Source organism: Zalophus californianus, chromosome 14 (genome assembly GCF_009762305.2).
Source record: "Zalophus californianus isolate mZalCal1 chromosome 14, mZalCal1.pri.v2, whole genome shotgun sequence".
Lineage (NCBI taxonomy): Eukaryota > Metazoa > Chordata > Mammalia > Carnivora > Otariidae > Zalophus > Zalophus californianus.
The window spans coordinates 7,279,286-7,299,401 of NC_045608.1; the positions used below are offsets into that span (position 1 = coordinate 7,279,286).

The following is a 20,116-nucleotide window of genomic DNA, read 5'->3' on the forward strand; positions in this document are numbered from 1 at the left end:
TTTATATGAAGAGGTGAAAGACCCCAAATAGACAACTGAATATTGAAGAGCGACACAGTTGAAGGATTGACACGACCTGACTTCAAGACTTAGTATAAAGATATAGTAGTCAATACAGTGTGGGATTGAGAAAATAATAGAGCAGTGGAACAGAGGGCTCAGAAATAGACTTACATAAATATAGACAACCGATTTTTGACAAAGGAGGAAAGGCAATACAATGGAGCAAAGATTGTTTTTTTTTCGAGAGATAGTCCTGTAACAAGTGGACATCCACATGCAAAAAAGTGAATCTAGACACAAATATTACATCCTTTATGAAAACTGCATTGAAATGGATCATAAGCCTACATGTAAAATGCACAACTATAAAACTCCTGGGAAATAAGACCAGGGAAAACCTAAATGACCTAGAGTACAGTGGTGACTTTTTAGGAACAAGACCACCAAAGACATGATCCACAAAGAAGAATTGATAAGCTGAACTTTATTAAAATTAAAAACTTTTGCTCTGTGAAAGAGTGTGAAAAGAGAATAAGACAAGCCACAGGATTGTGGATACATCTGTTACTCGAAATATACAAAGCACTTTTAAAACTCAACAATAAGAAAATCAATAACCCAATTACAAAATAGCCAAAGTCCTGAATAGACATCTCACCAAAGAAGGTATGTGGATGGCAATTAGCATATGAAAAGTAGCTGAACATCATGTCATTGGGGAATTGTAAATTAACAATGTGATAATATGATACAACTCTCAGAATGGCCAAAATCTAAAACATTTGGCAACACAAATGCTGGTGAAATTGTGGAGGAATAGGCACTCTTATTCATTGCTGGTGGCAATGCAGAATGGTACAGCTGCTTTGGGACACAGTTCAGCAGTTTCTAACAAAACTAAACATACTCTTACCATAAGATCCAGCAGTTGTGCTCCTTGGTATTTACCCAGATGAACTAAAAACTTAAATCCACACAAAAGCCTGTGCATGGGTGTTTATAGCAGATTTATTCACAGTTGCCAAAAACTTGGAAACAACCAAGATGTCCCTCAGTAGGTGAGGGAATAAACTGTGGTCATCCAGATGATGGAATATTATTCAGCACCAAAAAGAAATGGCCCATCATGCCATGAAACCACATGGAGGAATGTTAAATGCATATTACTAAGTGAAAGAAGCCAATTTGAAAAGGCTACATATCGTATGGTTCCAAAGATGCAACATTCTGGAAAAGGCAAAACTGTGGAGACAAGAAGAAGATAGTGGTTGTGGGAGGGGTAAAGAGGGGAAGGAACGATGACTAGGGAGAGGACCAAGGATTTTTAGGGCAGTGACACTATTTTGGTTATCCTGCAGTGGTGGATACATGTCTTTATACATTCACCAAAACTCCTAGAATGTACACCATCAAGAGCGAAGCTAAAGTAAACTATGAACTTTGGGTGATAATTATGTGTCAATGTAGATTTAGTGGGATGTTAATAGTGTAGGAGATTGTGTATGTGTGGGGGACAGGGAGTGTATGAGAAATGTCTATACTTTCTGTTCAGTTTTTCTTTTTTAAAGATTTTATTTATTTGACAGAGCGAGACACAGCGAGAGAGGGAACACAAGCAGGGGGAGTGGGAGAGGGAGAAGCAGGCTTCCCACGGAGCAGGGAGCCTGATGCGGGGCTTGATCCCAGGACCCTGGGATCATGACCTGAGCTGAAGGCAGACGCTTAACGACTGAGCCACCCAGGCGCCCCAGAATGAATTTTTTTTTTTTAAAGATTTTATTTATTTATTTGAGAGAGAGAGAATGAGAGATAGAGAGCATGAGAGGGAAGAGGGTCAGAGGGAGAAGCAGACTCCCCACTGAACAGGGAGCCCGATGCGGGACTCGATCCCGGGACTCCAGGATCATGACCTGAGCCGAAGGCAGTCGCTTAACCAACTGAGCCACCCAGGCGCCCCAGAATGAATTTTTTTTAACGATGATCTAAGTGTATGCTGTTTGTAAGAGACACAGCTTAGATTCAGAGACACAAATGGGCTCAAAGTAAAAGGATGGAATAAGATATTCCCTGCCAGTAGTAACCAAAAGCGAGTTGGAGTGGCTATACTAATATCAGACCAAATAGGCTTTTAAAACAAAAATTGTTACTAGAGACAGAGAAAGACATTTTATAGTGATAAAAAATTAAGAAAATATAACAATTATAAATGTATATGTACCTAATAATAGAGGCCCAAAATATGCAAAGCAAAAATTGATAGAATTGAAGAAATAGGGCACCTGGGTGGCTCAGTCAGTTAGGCATCTGCCTTCAGCTCTGGTCGTGGGATTGAGTCCCCAGTCGGGCTCCCTCCTTAGCAGGGAGCCTGCTTCTCCCTCTCCCTCTGCCCCTCCTTGTACTCTCTCTCACTCTCTCAAGTAAATAAATAAAAATCTTTAAAACCCTAAGAAAAAAAAATAGACAATTCAACAATAATAGTTGGAGACTTCAAACTTCAATACCCTATTTCACTAATAGAACAACTAGAGAGAAGATCAACAGGAGATACAGACTTCAATAACACTATGAATCAGCTAGGCCTAACAGTAATCTGTAGAGCGCTCCACCCAACAGGAGCAGAATATGCATTCTTCTCAGGTGCACATGGAACATTCTCCAGAATAGACCATAAATAGTCTCATTGAATTTAAAAGGATTGAAATCATGTGAAGTATGTTTTCTGACCACAATGGAATGAAACTAGAAATTGTAACACAAGTATCTCAGGTGTTCTAATTTGCATTTCCCTGTTGACTAATGATTTTGAGCATCTTTTCATGTGCTTATTGGCCTTTTATCTCTCTTCTTTGGTCAAGTGTCTATTCAGATCTTTTGCCCATTTTTGAAAAAAAGATTTATTCTAGAGAGAGAGTTGGGAGGGGGACGCAGAGGGAGAGAGAGTCCCAAGCTGATTTCGTGCTGAGCATGGACCTGACACAGGGCTCCATCCCAGGACCCGGAGATCATGACCTGAGCAGAAACCAAGAGTCAGACTGTCAACTGACTGTGCCACCCAGGGGCCCTCTTTTCCCATTTTTTAATTTGGTTGTATGCATATTATTGAGTTGTGAGTGTTGTTAGTAAGTTCTGGATACAGGTTCTTTATCAGGTTGTGTTTTGCAAGTGTTTTCCGAGTCTGTGGCTTGTCCTTATACTTTCTTAAGAGTATCTTTTGAAGGGCACCTGGGTGGCTCAGTTGGTTAAGCAACTGCCTTCGGCTCAGGTCATGATCCTGGAGTCCCGGGATCGAGTCCCACATCGGGCTCCCTGCTCGGCAGGGAGTCTGCTTCTCCCTCTGACCCTCTTCCCTCTCGTGCTCTCTATCTCTCATTCTCTCTCTCTCAAATAAATAAATAAAATCTTTAAAAAAAAAAGTATCTTTTGAAGACCAGCAGTTTTAAATTTTGATCAAGTACACTGACAGGGCTTAGAAGCAACAACACTCTAATGTTAGTGAGTACACTTAGCACCTAGATTTTGGTTTTAAGTGTACTTCTGCATTTTTTTTTTTTTTTTTTTAAGTGTACTTCTGCATTTAAAAGATTCTTAGAGAAATGGCTGATTCCAGGGCTGGGACAGAGAGAGTACAAGATGAACCTGGAATATCTTGTATACCAGGAAGCAAGGGAGTACTTAAAGAATATTGGAGATTAGTCAAAAGCACATCATAATCATGTTGAAGGGGCTCCCACTGGCCAAATCTGAGATAATTTGAATATCAAAAGAAATATAGTTATGGAGTATAGCCTATTGATGAACATTAGAAACCATGGTGTATCATGGAAACAGGTAGATATAAATAAATGGAGGAAAAACGAAGGCCCTTTCTTACAGTGAAATGATAACTAATAAATAGGTGAAATGATGGAATTAGAAAATCACTATTGGGTAACCATGATGGTAGTATTTTATTTAGGGAAGACTCATCAGTTGGTGCTAAAAGAAATGGATTGACATTTTGCTGAGGAGCAGGATGTTTACATTTATGCTTATACTTCAGAGTATCTCTTCACAAAATACGTATTAATTACAAAGAAAAATAGTATCTTTACAGTGGAGAAACATGGAAGATACTTCCTCAACCAAGTGATCAAAGTTACCCTTATCAAAAAACATTGTGTGCCCTTTGATCCCTATTGAGGACAACGCAGGATCAGTTCTGTGGTGTTCCTGCCAAAAAGTGTGTGCTCTGACTCTATTCATACGGAAACATCAGATGAATCCAAATTGACATTGTGTTCACTTGTGTGCCTCAAAAATGTCAAGGTCACAAAAAATAAGGAAACAGTGAGGAATTAGATTAAAGAAACGTAACTAGGAAATGAACTTGTCAACCTGGATTGGGTCCTGAAGGAGAAGAAGGAAAAAACGTCTCTTATAAAGAAACCCGTACCATAAGTATTTCAAATTTCTGTTCCATGGAAATTCAGGCACAATGCACCCTCCAAGAAAGAGGGAAAATCTCTGCATACTTGTTCTTTAAAGTGTTGAATGATTTTTCACGTGTTTATTAATAATTCGTATTTTCTCTGTAGGTACTTCTCAGTACCTACTCTTAATTATAAAACAGCTTCCTTGTTTATAAAATAAATATAAACTGTATAAAAGGGCATGAAGGAAAAACAAAGAAAACCCCTCTCATCTCCACATCCCACTCTCCAGATGTTCTCCCTCTTATTTTAGTTTTTAAGGTTTGTCTCCCACCCTTTTTCCTTCCTTTCACTCTTTAAAAATTTCTAAATATTTTTTGTGAATTACTCATGCAGCAAAAGCATACATCTCTAGTGGACTAGGAAAGCAGAGTTTACATTGAAAAAACTGAATGTTTAGTCTCAGTAGATTTTGTGATAAATACAATTTTATGTTCAAAACACGTTTATGTATAAGAACTTTAATAGTATGAAGACCTCATAGCAAAGCATATGCATAACTGATACAAAATCGGAAATAAGACTATAGCTACATATAGTGAGCCAGTAGCTTAAATTCTGGGCTGTTGGAAACCATTCCATAGTCTGGTGTTATTCTTTGATTTGGGGGGGAAAAAACCCACAAAGGAGTGTTCTCACCCCTTTGATTTTTGGCTTTTTTTTTTTTTTAAGATTTTTTATTTATTTACTTGGGGGGTGTGGAGAGAACACAAGCAGGGGGAGCAGCAGAGGGAGAAAGAGGCTCCCCACTGAGCATGGAGCCCGAGAAGAGGGACAGGGGTTCGATCCCAGGACCCCGGGGTCATGACCTGAGCTGAAGGCAGACGCTTAACGCACTGAGCCACCCAAGCGCCCCTCACCCCTTAGTTTTATTAACAGTGTGAGTTGAAATTGGTATTTCAATATAATAAACTCTGTGTGGTACAGACCAGGGGGTGGGGGTGAGTCTTCTCTCACAGGATTAATTAACGGAGTCTTTTGTTTTTCACCCTTCGTAGAAGAATAGAATTTTAGAACTGAAGGGCTACTGGAAATTCTCTTCTAACTTCCTTGTTTTATAGGTGAGAAACCAATGCCTGGAATGTGGAAGGCATGAAATGAGGCCCAGGCGGAGTAAACAGCCTGTTCCTAGCCTCCCCATGAGTTAGTGACACTTGATCTGTGTGATTTCGGTGAAGGAAGGAGCCAGAATGTTAACAGTGAAGCTTTCACTCATTCATTTAAGAAATGAATGAAACATTTATCGAATGTTGAAGATACAGCCTGCTCTGAGGAAGGAGAGTCATTCGCGTCATAAGTGATTTGTAAATTAACAACTGTACATGATGTACTAACCACTATTTTTTTCATCGCCAGTGAGGAAGGCCCATTGCTTTAGCTGCCCCGGAGCCTGGGAATGGGACATGTGGAATGAGAAATAGGTCTCTCTGTGGACTTCTCTAATGAACTGAACTTTTTTGTGTGTGTTTTTTTTCAGCTAGAAGAGGAGAGATCTGTGCTCAATAATCAGTTGTTAGAAATGAAAAAGAGGTAGGCTTTCTTTTTGTGTTTATTGTTGCGTGTATGTGTTTAATTAGGAAAACGTCAGAACATGATGCGTATGGTGCCTTGTAGAAAACATACCACCTTCTTTTCAGAGAATTGGATTGTGATAGTTTGGTGCTCATAACTGATAAATGATGAAAATGTATTTGCAAAAGTTACAGTATTAATTACCAAGACAAAGAATAGGTTAATTTTTAAGCCTCCTTCAGTTGCATTTATTCAGAAGTGTTCTAAGATCAGATTGTCTCATTATTACTGCTGTCACCTCCTCATTTTCAGGAGCTAAAAATGCTGTAATTTTACATAGAGTAATTAATCAGCGTATAAATACTGATTGCATTATATAAAAACTTTAACTTTTCAATAATAATGTGTTAGCATGAATTTGAATGTTTCTATTTTTCTAGAAAAGAGCCTTGTTATTTGTTACTCTTTCATGATAATCAAATGATATTGAAATGGAAACCTTCCAGCACTTTTGAGTAAGGATAAACCGGCCCAGAGAAATAACCGTTTAGAAGCTTGATGCTTCTAAATCCTGACAGGCTCTGTCTGCTCTTTTAAAATGTGCAGTTTGTGTCTAGAGAAATTCTGTGCTTTATGCTGCATGCCAAGCAGACGTGGTGCGTGCTCTTGCTCAGAACAGCAGCCTGTGCGGTACTGAGTAGATAGATGGGCAGCGCAGTGGGGATGCACTTTTTTTTTCTTAATGAAACTAAAAGTAACTCTTTAAGAATATCTCAATCAAGAATTCTTCAGTGCTCTTGCAAAGGATTTTATTCTTGTCAGAGAGAAGGAAGTTTCACCACTGACTCACGTGTTTTGCTCTGACAGTGTTTCCTCCCACCAACATGGCGGTTGCTTAGGAACTGAGGGCTTTAGTCAACCCACAGATAGTGGGATCCACAAGCTACATTCTAAAGGACGTCAGGCTTCAGTCCCGGGCTGCCTTTCCTCCTTTCTTTTTTTAATTAAGAAATACTTAGATTCCTTCTTCTGTAAAGTTTCACACCAGAATGCGCATATGGCTCATCAGCAACCCCCCCCCCCCCCCCCCCCCCCCGGCCAAATCCAGCCAGCTTTTCTCCAGGCGACCATGAGCTGTGGTGACTGGTCTGCCATTCCTTCCCCAGCACCTGTGCAGGCCCCCACAGCTCTTTTACATAGATAAGGCTCTGTTACGAGAACCTCCCTATGCAGTTACCAGGGGTGTGTGAAAAAAACTAATAGGGCTTATTCCTGTGACATTCTGGTGAGAGAGCATATGAAAATGGGCTGGTGTAAGTCAGCAGGTACTGGCATTATCCCTTTGTATTCATAATTCACACACTCAATCTCAGAACAACCCAGTGAAATATATGGCGGGGCTTGCATTTACAAACGATGAAACGAAAGCCCAAAATGTTAGGCAACTTGGCCAAGAACTCAGATGCAGGCCTAAGACCGAGGGCTTCAGATTTTTATGCTGGCTTTTTTCTCACTGTACATTTATTTATTTATTGTTACTCTTAAATCTTTTTTGTTTTTTTAATAGAGTAAAGCTGCTATGCTTCTTTAGTCTTTACCATGTGACTTTAAATTACATGCCTTTCAAAATGTTATCAGGCCTGTAACTTTTTTCACGGCTTAAAAGGATGGACCACGTTTGGGTGCTTGTTAAGGCCACTTCTTACTTCACCAACTTTGCTCCCATTTTAAGTCCTGGATAAGTTTAGAAGACTGTCTCTTGAAAATTACTCTTTATATCAGTAAATGCAGATACAGATAGTAATTTTTTCTGAAAGTGAAAATTTTAAAAAAACCTAGCTTCTCCTATTTAGCACTGTTCTGTTGTCAAATTAATCCTTATGGAACATTATGTCTGAAATCTGAATGCAAATATATTTTAGCTAATAATTTGGGCCCTTAAATGCCCTCTAAAAGCCAGTTTGATAATGGATTCATATGTAGGTCTGTGTGTGTAATAGTTAAAGTAAATTGAGCATGGAGTACTGAAAAGAATTTGATATGCTCTTAATTTAAAAGGCTGGCAAGTACTTAAATCATAAAGGTATTTGCAGTGTAGTCATTCATGCAAGAACTGAGATCTTAGTCAAGAGTTTAATTGAGCAGTGATCATTGAACATACATAGTCAAGTTAGTATCTAATTGTGTCATTCAAATGGTCATTATATTGAAGTGCAGAACTTATTCCTGACCTGTAGGCACAAACTACTTAACATTCAATAGTAGCATTGTCCTGTATTTGCTACGGTCTTTTGGTATCTGAACATTGAATTGCAGCAACATGTAGTAAAGGTTTTTCTCCTAACTTAAACATGTGATCATTATTTTGGAAACGGGTTTCCAAGTTAGGCAGACCTCTTCCAAAACAGGCTCCAAGACAGCTGACAGAGCAGAGCCAGCCTTGAATTGCTCTGCCTGATGGAAGTGGAGAAGCGGGTTCCTCTGTCCACTGAAGCCTGCAGCAGATTGGGAACATGTTTGGTTTCCCTCCCTTCTCTAGGCTTTGTGATGTCACTGCAGGGACTTGAGAGCCCCAATCTCAGACGTGGACTCTTTGGAGTCAGAATTCACTCGGTTAGTGTAAATGCAGGATAAATGTCAGGAATGGAAGCTGGTTGGCGATACCGTCTAAGATACCGAGTCTGAAGAGGTCCTGTGCTACTTCAGCTCATTAGGCTCACTGTGGGTTGCTGACTGTCTGACTGTCTCGGGCTTGCGCTACTTACCAATGCTCATTTCAGCCTCTCTTTTCCCTTCCCTACTCCTGCTTCCTTTGCTCTATCTGTGTGTCTTTAATGGTAAGACTAAAGAAAGTCTATCCACGTTATAATAAATAAATTTCATATATTTTTAGTAAAACAAATTGTTGTATATATTTTTTGGCTGCCTTTGTCCCTCTGTGTCTTGCTTTTGTTTTGTAAAATATTCTTAGCAGTACACACACATACACACACACACACACACACACACACACACACGCCGTTTTTATACCTATATACAGCAAAGAACTTCAGCGCAAATTTAGCTCTCCTTACTGTACCTGCATTTCTTTTCATGTTTCTAATATTTGGTTCTTGTTATCTTGCATTTTTAAAGCTTGCCCAGTAACACTTTAAGGTATTTGCTTTATTACTAGAATTTATTTCTTAAGTAAGTAGTAAGGAAAGAATCTGGCAAATATGTTCCCCTGGGGGGAAAGATTTCTGGCCCCCATAGCTGTTCTTTCGTATCATGTTTATCTTCCCTTCTTGATACTTTTTTTTTTTTTTAAGATTTTTTATTTATTTACTGGACACAGAGAGATAGAGCGCGCAAGCACAGGGAGCGGCAGGCAGAGGGAGAGGGAGAAGCAGGCTCCCCACGGAGCAAGGAGCCCGATGTGGGGCTCCATCCCAGGACCCTGGGGTCATGACCCAAGCCGAAGGCAGCCGTTGAACCGACTGAGCCATCCAGCCCCCCCCACCCCCCACTTCTTGATACTTTGAGTAACACAAGTCACTCTGGCTAGCATGGTTTCAAGGTAACAGAGGCCCCCTGGCAGTGTGGTTGGTGACTCAGATGTCAGGAATGTTAGCGTAAGTGGGTAAGTGGTTTAAATTAGTCCCTCTTGGTTCGCACAATGGGATTAGGGTTTAGAAATAGCCTCAGAAGCCAGCAATGAAGATCTGCCACAAAGATGAGCTGCCAAAGGCTATTTGTCCTGTCATTTGGTATATAAATCACAAGGCAGATCCCTTTCTTAATCTTGTGTCTTTTGATAACTTGTACAAGAAACGTTCTGCTTGCCATCTTCTTAGAAGGCAGCCTCTCTTAGGGGTTGTGTATGCGATAAGCAGACAGCGGTTCCTGTACCTTCTTCTGCCAGCTGGTGGTCTCTCCCTCCCTAACACAAAGACCCTATGCGATTTTGGCTACCTAGAGTTCTGATTATAGAAGAACTTAACTCTGTTCAGTAATCCCCAAATCCTGGTATTTTTCAGTAAAAACATTAAAACTACATTTTTCTTTTTTTTTTTTAAAGATTTTATTTATCTATTTGAGAGAGAGAATGGGAGATAGAGAGCATGAGAGGGAAGAGGGTCAGAGGGAGAAGCCGACTCCCTGCTGAGCAGGGAGCCCGATGTGGGACTTGATCCCGGGACTCCAGGATCATGACCTGAGCCAAAGGCAGTCGCCCAACCAACTGAGGCACCCAGGCGTCCTTTAAAGTACATTTTTCAAATTTGACTTGGATTTATAACAAGTAAAGCTCTTGAAATAGTTTTTACAGTAGAGTAAACTACCAAATATGTTTAATTGAAACTTGAGTCCCAGATTTTTTGGATAACTTCGGATAACATCAGATATTTACTTTCCAGGTGGAAGAAGTACCTGTCCATTCCTTCCATTAAAATCTTTGCTTTGTTTTGACCTAAACAAGATCCTATTTCCTAGCAAGGTGTTGTTCACTTAGTGATTTAACAGCACCAATACCCATCCACTCTCCAGTGTTCATATCATGCTTGGGTGTCGAATTGAAGAAATTTCTGTAAGTCTCAGATTCTTTTCTTACTACTTATTCTGAAGTATAAGTGTAAGCCACACAACAAGATAAATACAACACTTATATTTTCATCTTTGTGTAGAATTTCAATTTACCATAAATCATGAGAATTCTGTAATTCGTGTGCCGGATATCTTGGGTCTCACTAACCAGACATACATTCTGCCATTTCTAACCTGGGCCTCAGTTTCCAATTCTTCCAGTCAGTTCTAAAACAGACTGAACCATGACATGCTCCGCATTCACCGTTCCTTCTTCTAGAACCAGGAGCGATTTGGCTGCTTGTTGTTGAAGTTTTGAACTCTCACTGATGATCATCTACAGTAATGCAGTGTTGTAGGTTGGATGGCCTGAGGGCTAGCTAGGACGTTTTTTCCCCAGTCTGTGTTTTTCCCAAAATATATTTGGGACTCTTATATAGATATAGATGTAGATGATATAGATATACACAAGGACTCTTTCCCTCTTGTTTCACACTGCATGTAATTTTTAAAACCTTTTTATTTTAAAATGGAGATTTGCAGAAGAGTTGCCGAGGCAGCACAGAGAGTCCCCACGGAGTACCCTTCACCCTGTGCCCCCTGATAAGCCCATCATACACTCCTTGGTATGTTTGTCAAAACTGAGAAAGCAACGGTGGTTCGGTTTGCTTATCTAGACTCTAGACTTTATTCAGATTTCCCCAGTTTTTCCATTAATGTCTTTTTCCTCTTCTGGGATTCAGTCTAGGAAACCACATTGCATTCAGTGGTCATGCCTCCACAGCCTCCTTTATTCAGTCTGTGACAGTTCCTCAGTCTTTCCTTGTCTTTCATGAGCTTGGCACTTTTGAATACATGTAATTTTTACAACAAAAAGTTACACACGCGCGCGCACACACACACACGCACACAAGCACACACACACACACGCACACACACACGCGCGCGCGCACACACAAGCACACACACACACAAGCACACACACACGCACACACACACAAGCACACACACACGCGCACACACACACACAAGCGCACACACACGCGCGCGCGCACACACACACACAAGCGCACACACGCGCGCGCGCGCACACACACACACAAGCGCACACACACGCGCGCGCGCACACACACGCGCGCGCACACACACACACACGCACACACACACACGCACACACACACAAGCGCACACACACGCGCGCGCACACACACACACACGCACACACACACACACAAGCACACACACACACACACACACACACACACACACAAGCACACAGTAGCTTCCCCTTCTGGGTTGTATCAATTGTGTCTTTGCCCTCCCTCCCTGTCTTCCTTCATCTTCCCCTTCCTTTTTCCACCCCTTGACTACGGGATAAATGTTTCCCTCTCATGAAGGCCTGGTCCCACTCCCTCTGCTGACAACCGAATGCTGAGTCAGGCTGAGAACATAAACCAAGCGCTCTGACGTCCTCCCTCCAGACTCCCCCCCCCCCCCCAAGTACTTTTGTTCTCCACCTGGAAATCCATTTTAACATTTCTGTTCCAGCCTTTATGTAATTACCTTTAATCTCTATGAGCAACGTAAAGTCCTTTCCAGATTCTATGGATGAAAAGTCATACTCCTTCAGTATGAATAGCAGTAATAACCTTTGCGACTGTTTTGGCCCATAAGATCTCAAAAACACATTCTCAGAAGTTGCGAAAAGTTTACTGAAATTAGTGAGAACCAATCGATACCTCCAGCATAAAACTGCTCTGCATGACATCCGTGTATAACCGCTTTGCATGTGTGTATTTTAATTGTTGTTATTGCTTGGTAGTAATTTATTCAAGAAAGAACAATTCAGTTGGGAGGGTAGATTTTTAAAAGAATTCTTTGGGGGTAACAGTCTTGTTTTGTTTTGTTAATTCTACGTCTTCCAAAGTTATTAACTTGTTTCTTTAAATTCAAATGGATACAATGATATGCAGATTCTGCATGTCTATGCCTAGGTAAACTTGTTCTCCCTCACAGTGAGTAAAATTTCAAGTAAAATTTTGCAAGCATAATAGCCTCAGCCCCTTTAAAACTTCCCCGTAATACTTTTTTCTTTACGTTAACTCAAGTTAATTGCGTGTTCGTTCTAGGGCCGTTGTGCACTCACCACTCACTTGGTTGATTTCTGGAATTTTTTTTTTTAACTCTTTGGTCTTTTAGAGAATCCAAGTTAATAAAAGACGCAGATGAAGAAAAAGCTTCCTTGCAGAAATCCATCAGTATTACTAGTGCCTTACTCACCGAAAAGGATGCAGAGCTGGAAAAGCTGAGAAATGAGGTAGAGTATCACCTGGGGGGGCCGTCGCCACTCCTGCTTTTGTTCCAGCTGCGAGCCTAAGCTAACCTGCTGCGTTTCAGGTCACAGTGCTCAGGGGAGAGAGCGCCTCCGCCAAGTCTTTGCATTCCGTCGTTCAGTCTCTGGAGTCGGATAAGGCGAAGCTTGAACTCCAGGTAAAGAACCTGGAGCTTCAACTCAAAGAAAACAGGAGGCAGCTCGGCAGCTCCTCAGGTAAAGTGATGGCCACATGGTGCTTCTTTCCAACACCGCCGCTTCCTGCAGAGGAGCTGTTGCTAGTGAGATGTCCTTGGAAGGCTGTTGTGCTGCCCCTGACCGAGCCCATCTGCCTTTGGATCTCCCAACCACCGAATCAGATAAGGGCTAGTCATGACACAGGTCCTCCACACAGGGGCGTGCCTGGTATGCCCCCTTCTGGAGTGATGGCCGCAATAGGAGACGTCCGCGCACTGCCATGATGGAAGGCAGAGGTGGTCCCTTTGTGAGCAAATGATCGCTTGCTTTGCTACTTTGGGTTCCAGGTGGGTGTGATGGGCATCCTCCGCACCAGTGAGCCAGCCCCCTGAGGGAGAAGACGGGCGGGTGAGGGCCAGCGTCTGTGTACATCCCTCAGGGCTCCAGATGCCCGGTAGGAACCTATGCACTGTTCCCAAAGAGGCCCATTTGGGAATTTCACATGAAAATACGTGTCTGACACTGGCCCGTTGGTTGCAGTAACCCAGGAAAAAAAGATGGCAAGTGTTGTGAATCCTGCTCCATTTTTTTTTTTTTTAAATATAAGGTAATACTGATACTCAGGCAGAAGAGGATGAAAGAGCCCAAGAGAGTCAGGTAATACTCCTTTTTTTTGTTTGGCTTACTCACTATTTTAAAAGATCATTTAACCTTTTGAAGAGGCAATATACTGTATGTATTTTTAATATTAGGCCGTATGGTCTAAACAATAAATATTAAAAATATATACAGTAGAAAATCTCCCTCCACACACCATCTCTCATCTGCTCAGTTCCCGAGCAGGTTGTCATTAAACAGGTTATCATTCTTATTGGTACCTTAAAAAAAAAAAAAGTCTTTCCAGAGATATAAAAACATGTACATAAAAACCAAAACTAGTTGTCTTTTCCTCTCCTTTTGGACACAAATGGTGGCGTATCTGTATAGCACGTCAGTGGACGTGACATCGGGGATGTTTCTGATCTTTCAGGTGTATTAGGAACAATGTTGTAATGAATTATCTTGAACATCTATCATTTTGCAGATATACTAGTATTTCTTTAGGACAGACTCATAGAAGTGGAATTGCTCTGTCAAAAGATTCCTTGCTCCTCTTGACCTTAAAAAGACAGAGTTCTTGAAAACTGTTTCCCCAAAGCCAAAATTATCAAAACAGCCTTAGTTTTAAAAATGGGATTATATGGAGGCAAACTGTTCTGTATTTGGAAATGTACTTGCACATGACCAACTAGTTTCCATCTTCAATTTTAATAGGACATTTTAGATATATTTATTCTGTTCAAAACTCAAAGGTACAAAAACCATCCTCTTCAAATAAAGAAAAATTTAGTGAGTTTGCAGTTTGTTTTAGTTATCCAACATCTCCTTTGAAAGACATGAAAGGATTCAGCAGGTGTACTGACTCACCCTGATGGTGTTGTCTGCTTCGTCTGTGCGTCTGATAAGCATAGATTCAATTAACGGTGTTTTCTTTTCCCCTTTCTCTGCTTCCGTTTGTTCCATCTGCCGCTGCCAACACTTTCTTCCAATCAGCAAATGGTTTGTTTTATGTTTCCTAATTTGTGATCACATGTGTGTGTGTGTGTGTGTGTGTGGTTTCCCACTATACTTACATCCATTTTGTGGCTTTTCCTTCTTCCTGCAGTGTAGCTCCTAACAGGATAAAGTCTTAGAAAATGAAACTTCCCGTCAGTGTTGGAAGGGGTCTCCTGCAGAGAATCCCGAAGCTAGTGATTGCTAGCTTTGTTTCAGAACTTGCCCTGGCAAGAGAATTAGGCCCAGGATTTCTTTAAAAAGTGAAATGTATCATTTTTAATATTGTAAAGTAGGATTTATTCAGTGGATATTTAGAGAAATTGGACCTTTTTGTTATATGTAGAAGAGGGTAAAAACATTTTGTTTTTAAAGTGCCCTTGGTTTGAAAGGAGACGTTAGGACGAGTGTCTCCTCCTGATGGTCACCTCATTGTCCCACTGCTCAGTGAATCTTGGCACAGGTGTTCCTTGTACATGTGGTACCTGAGCACTGCCCTGTCGCCATGTGTCACTGTCTCCTCAGCTGAAAGGGAGCTTGAGCCTTCTCTTTGAAACACCTTCATTTTTGTCTGAAGGTAACGTGTATTGACTGTTCCACTGGGATCAGTCAGTAGATGTTAAGCGGTGGTCGGAGGGGAATTTCCTGAACTTGTTCAAATCTACAGAGCATAAAAGTTCTGGATTTGTCCCAGAGTTTAATGGAACAATTGACTGGTTATGCTTTTTATAGAGTTTTGTGTATGTATGTGTGTATATATAAAGCATTTAAATGTGGGCTCAGGAATGGCCACTGTTGCGTGCGCTGCCCCCCCCCCCCGCCCCGTGAGGCACAGCATATTCTGTAGCCACAGCGTGAGAGTGTACTTTCATGGTGTTCTCGATACCCCAGTGTACATTTAGACATTCTATACATTTGTTTCTTCTTTTTCTGGACAAATCAGATTGATTTCCTGAATTCAGTAATAGTGGACCTTCAGAGGAAGAATCAAGACCTCAAGATGAAGGTGGAGATGATGTCAGAAGCAGCCCTTAATGGGACTGGGGATGACCTAAACAGTTACGACAGGTATTTTATATTAAGCAGTACTGATCAGAACCTTTGTTCCACCTAAATAAAGGTTTTTAAAGTTAAGTTCTTCAGTGGATTGGAGAAAACAATTGCCTTGGCCATAAATCGATTTCCATAAATCTGGCAAGAGAGTGATGTAACCCTATAAATGGTTTGATGTGAAAATTTAAAATGTGGACTGTAGAACGTCTACTTGAGGCTCCCAGACTTGGCCATAATTAATTCTGCTTATTTTTTGTTCTTTGAGGGTGATACTGTCTCTTGAATTTCATCTGGTAGAGATGAGTTTCTGATTGTACATGTTAACATTTGTAGTGACGACCAGGAGAAACAGTCCAAGAAGAAACCTCGCCTCTTCTGTGACATATGTGACTGCTTTGACCTCCACGACACCGAGGACTGCCCCACCCAGGCGCAGGCGTCAGAGGACCCCCCCCACTCCACACACCATGGCAGTCGGAGCGAGGAGCGTCCGTACTGTGAAATCTGTGAGGTGTTCGGGCACTGGGCCACCCACTGCAATGATGATGAGACGTTCTGATGGGACCCCCAGCCCTGCGCCGGGCTTCTCAGACGCACTAACATGTAGGCGATGGAACACCAGCATCGTGTGTGCAGACTTCCGGAGAACTCACGTTATTTTTGACCCCCATCAACAAATCTAAGAAAATATTTTGAGCTTCATTAAATCACCCTTTTAGTGTCCCCTTAGAATTTAAAATAATAAATACTTAGTAGGTGAGTTTTCACCTCTGATTTTGTCTTGATTTTTTAAAAGTTCTAACAAGACATTGCACCAGATGCCATTACATTTACTGTCCTGAGGGAACCCTCCTAGAACAATCCCTACCCTCACAATACCTTATTTAAGTAACTTTAAATTATGCTATTACTTTTCATATTTGCACTAAAATTTTTCCAGGCTGTGTTTGTATATTTAGATATTTGGGTTAAGCTTTGACACTGGAATGAGTTGGAAAAATGTGCCATTTTGCATTTTCATCTACTCATTTAAAGTATTTTATTCTTAAAGAAGTATCTGAGCTCTTTGCACTACCTGATGTCAGTAGTGCCTTTATTTCAGGCTTGATAATACTTGGGTGTGATTATAATCATGAAACAGGTAAGGGGGGGGGAAGCCCCAAACTGCTGTGGGGACATTTTATAATCTATATGCTGCACCTACTCACTCTACTGTGGTGTTTTGTTCATTGGTTTTGCATAATTTCAGCTTCTATATATTATATGTATATATTTTTTAAAAATCTATATTTTGGGAAAAAATTTCTTTTCAGATTTTTACCTTTATGAAAAAGAAAACACATCAAGACATGATGGACTAGGCCAGAATATAACATCACGTGGCTTTGCAACTATTTTTTCTGTTTTCATTTTGTTTTCTTTAGCAGATAAAAATAACTGGGAGAATTTTCTCCAGATTTATTTCTTCAGCAGATATCCCCAGCAGTCAATTAACTAGATAATAAGCCACTATAAAACACCTAAATTAACCAATCTACAACCTTTACAAGTTTTTTTACTGTTTTTAGATGAATGTACGATGAGAAATTCAACATTAATAATTTTGGATTTTCTTATCACAAAAAATAAAATGAAGGACCTCAACCATCAGAAGTTTATCAACAAGTTTGAGTCTATTTATCTTCATTTGAATGTCTTCTAGAATATGTAAAAAGTAATAAATGTATCTTCCATGCTACATGTATAATAAGAACTTCTATAATTGTATATATGCCTTTGATGTATTTTTCCCCTCAAGATTATCAAATGTGTGTCTGACGAGTGAAAAATCTGTAATGAGTTGAAATTTTTAGTTATAAACATATTAAAATAGGAAGTGTTTCACAAACAGAATGTAAAGCAGTATTAAAATTTGAGCAAACAAGTGTTCTGTATCTACTTTAATAAATGGTTCTTTTTTGCCAGTGGTAGTAAACTGATGATATTCTCAGGTTTGTTTGTCAGTGTTTTTTCTTTAAATGAGCAAGCACTATATATCCAAATAGAAATTTCTACAGTCTTGTTGATAAACAGCCTTTTTTTTAGAAAAAGACTGAAAAGATTTAATAACTCCCAAATTTTATGCTTATTTTTCCGATCTATCAGTTTCCTGACATAGTTAATATAAGCAGGTAAATCTTTTCAGTAAATTGAGCAGTTGAAGACTCAAGCAAAAACCCAAGTCAAGACTCAAATGTCTTGAGGAACTCTGGCAAGTTACATATATCCCATGTTGCTCTTGGTTTCCTATCTCTTCTTTGCTTCAAACCCCCATGCAAGTTTCTTTTTTTGGGCAACCTGTGAATTTTCAGCGTCCTTTTTGGCTTTTACAAAGTTGTGGCACGCAACTGCCTTGGCAATTTTTACACCAAGCTCTCAAGTAGCTAGCTGGTTGCTGAGTTCCTCAGCCTTCTCAGTGTTCCACTCTTCCACAGCCTGGCCTATGGTCTTTTCAAGGCCTGACTTGTCAATTTTTTTCTTTTTAACGGGGCGGGGCGGGGGTTGTCAAACCTATCGTTGATTCCAAAATACTGAGTAAGCTCCTTCCACTGGGTTTCACTTGAGGTCTGTTCATTTTTGAGAATCTTCATTTTTCAATTTACCTTTCCTGCAGCATTTTCTTTTCCCTCTGAATCCTGAAGTTGAGGTTTTCTGTTGAACGTTTTTTAATGAAATTCTTGAAAGTTATGCCACATATTTAAGGGAATTCCAGAGGGGCATTCTTCATATGCGTTTACATTTGCCTCTACTCCAGGCTTTTGGTCCATCAGTTGGGAAATCTGAGATCTCTGTTTCTGTAACGGCCCCATCTTCTTTATCTTCCTGTAAGTTAAATCCAGAGTTCTCTAATGGGGCTTCATCTTCAGAATTCAACTCAATATCCCTTTCATTTAGGCCCGGAGGTAGCAGCCCACTCCACATCTTTTCTTCCATCAGGAGCCGGCCCCCTGGCAGCCATCTTAAGACCCCGCCCGATAAACAGCTTTTAAGAAATCAACGTATCCCCATCTCAAAGCATCCTATGCACTTAACATAAAATAAATACTAAGGTTATTATCCATTGCTATATCACACTATTACCTGACAAAAATATAAATGGCAGCAGGTAGTACCAACTATCAATCCATGACGTTTTAGAAAGAAACCCTGAAAGTTGTTGGGCTGTTCAGCAAAATGATTACTGAACCAAACATTTGTTTTAGGAGCACAGACTCACCAACAGGTCGATACTTCCAAAGCAGAGTTATTAGTTGAACAAGCACATTACTTTAACCTAAATAATACCCTGACACTAGTCCTTGACTTCAGTACTAACCATAGGGGATTAAAAGACTCAAACTATAAACTTACTGTGGTAATCATTTTGCAATTTATACTTAGGTCAAATCACGTTGTATACCTGAAACTAATACAGTGTTACATGTCGATTATATCCATAAAAACTAAAAACCCTAAGGTCTGCAATATTTATAGGGCAACTACAGCAGTATAGTTTCCAAACATTGGGTCGCTATGCAGGTTAAACACCTATGTTGATCATCTTCTAGCATCCTGATCCTGTCTGAGGAGGAGAGTTTATCGTCCTGGTCTTGCTCATTTATACTCATGCATGCTTGGGATTTCACGAGCCTTGAGTGTTTCACCTCTTAACTGTAAGTTGTGGCCTCATTTAACAGTTCATGACAAGGCCTGCTGAGCTCAACATGTATTCTCACAGATGGTGCTAAAATAATAACACATTTTCAGCTGGGCAAAAAGCCTGCACATGTGACAAGAATTCGTGATACAGGTTGAGAACCACTGTGAAAACCGGGTTGAGAAATAGGGCGTGGCAATCTGCATGAGTGGAAATAAGTTATTTTAAAATCTAAACGGTTTTGATGAATCATGGAATTGAGAGTACAACTGTGTATATATGTATGATTGATTGATGGCTTTTCTGCATCATCCCCAAATTCTGCTCTTTGCTTACTTAGACTTCATGGTAGTTGTTTAGTGAGCCCTTTCTTCTGGAGTGTATATAAAGAATTGAAAGGAGCCATCCACTCGAAGACCCAACATTTTCAAGCCTCTTTCACATCCCAAATAGTCAATTTCTACCCTCAAAGTATTGAAACGCACATATCCTCCTAAAACAATAGTTATTAAGCAATTAAGTTCCGGGCACCCTTCTAAGCTTTTAATATGAAACATGATGTAAATTCCATCTTTTTGATCCTCACAACTCACAAGATAACATACGAATTTTACTGATGCAGTGGGAACATGATTCCACGTGGGACAGTTATTTGTGTGAAATACCATGCAGTGGAAGTTTACCAGGAAGAGCTAAAGAGACGTCACATGACAGATTCCCTCGGCCGCTGTCCTTTTT

General features: G+C 40.4%; 1 protein-coding gene and 1 pseudogene across 7 annotated transcripts in view; one reads left to right on the forward strand and one right to left on the reverse strand.

Annotated features, from left to right (window-relative positions):
* The window catches only part of CLIP1 (CAP-Gly domain containing linker protein 1), a 118,434-nt gene extending 100,740 nt beyond the window's left edge, over window positions 1–17,694 (forward strand). For 4 of the 7 annotated variants that reach the window (XM_027577360.1, XM_027577362.1, XM_027577366.1 and 1 more), the window contains 7 exons: window positions 5,950–6,002; window positions 12,747–12,864; window positions 12,945–13,095; window positions 13,664–13,713; window positions 14,650–14,655; window positions 15,593–15,717; window positions 16,036–17,694. In XM_027577360.1, the coding sequence (XP_027433161.1) occupies window positions 5,950–6,002; window positions 12,747–12,864; window positions 12,945–13,095; window positions 13,664–13,713; window positions 14,650–14,655; window positions 15,593–15,717; window positions 16,036–16,261 (729 nt within the window). In that variant the 3' untranslated portion in view covers window positions 16,262–17,694. The remainder of the gene's footprint in view (window positions 1–5,949; window positions 6,003–12,746; window positions 12,865–12,944; window positions 13,096–13,663; window positions 13,714–14,649; window positions 14,656–15,592; window positions 15,718–16,035) is intronic. The other 3 variants (XM_027577361.1, XM_027577363.1, XM_027577365.1) reach the window with 1 other exon arrangement.
* Window positions 17,695–17,958: 264 nt separating this feature from the next.
* LOC113913236 lies at window positions 17,959–18,676 on the reverse strand (annotated as a pseudogene).
* Window positions 18,677–20,116: the final 1,440 nt, after the last annotated feature.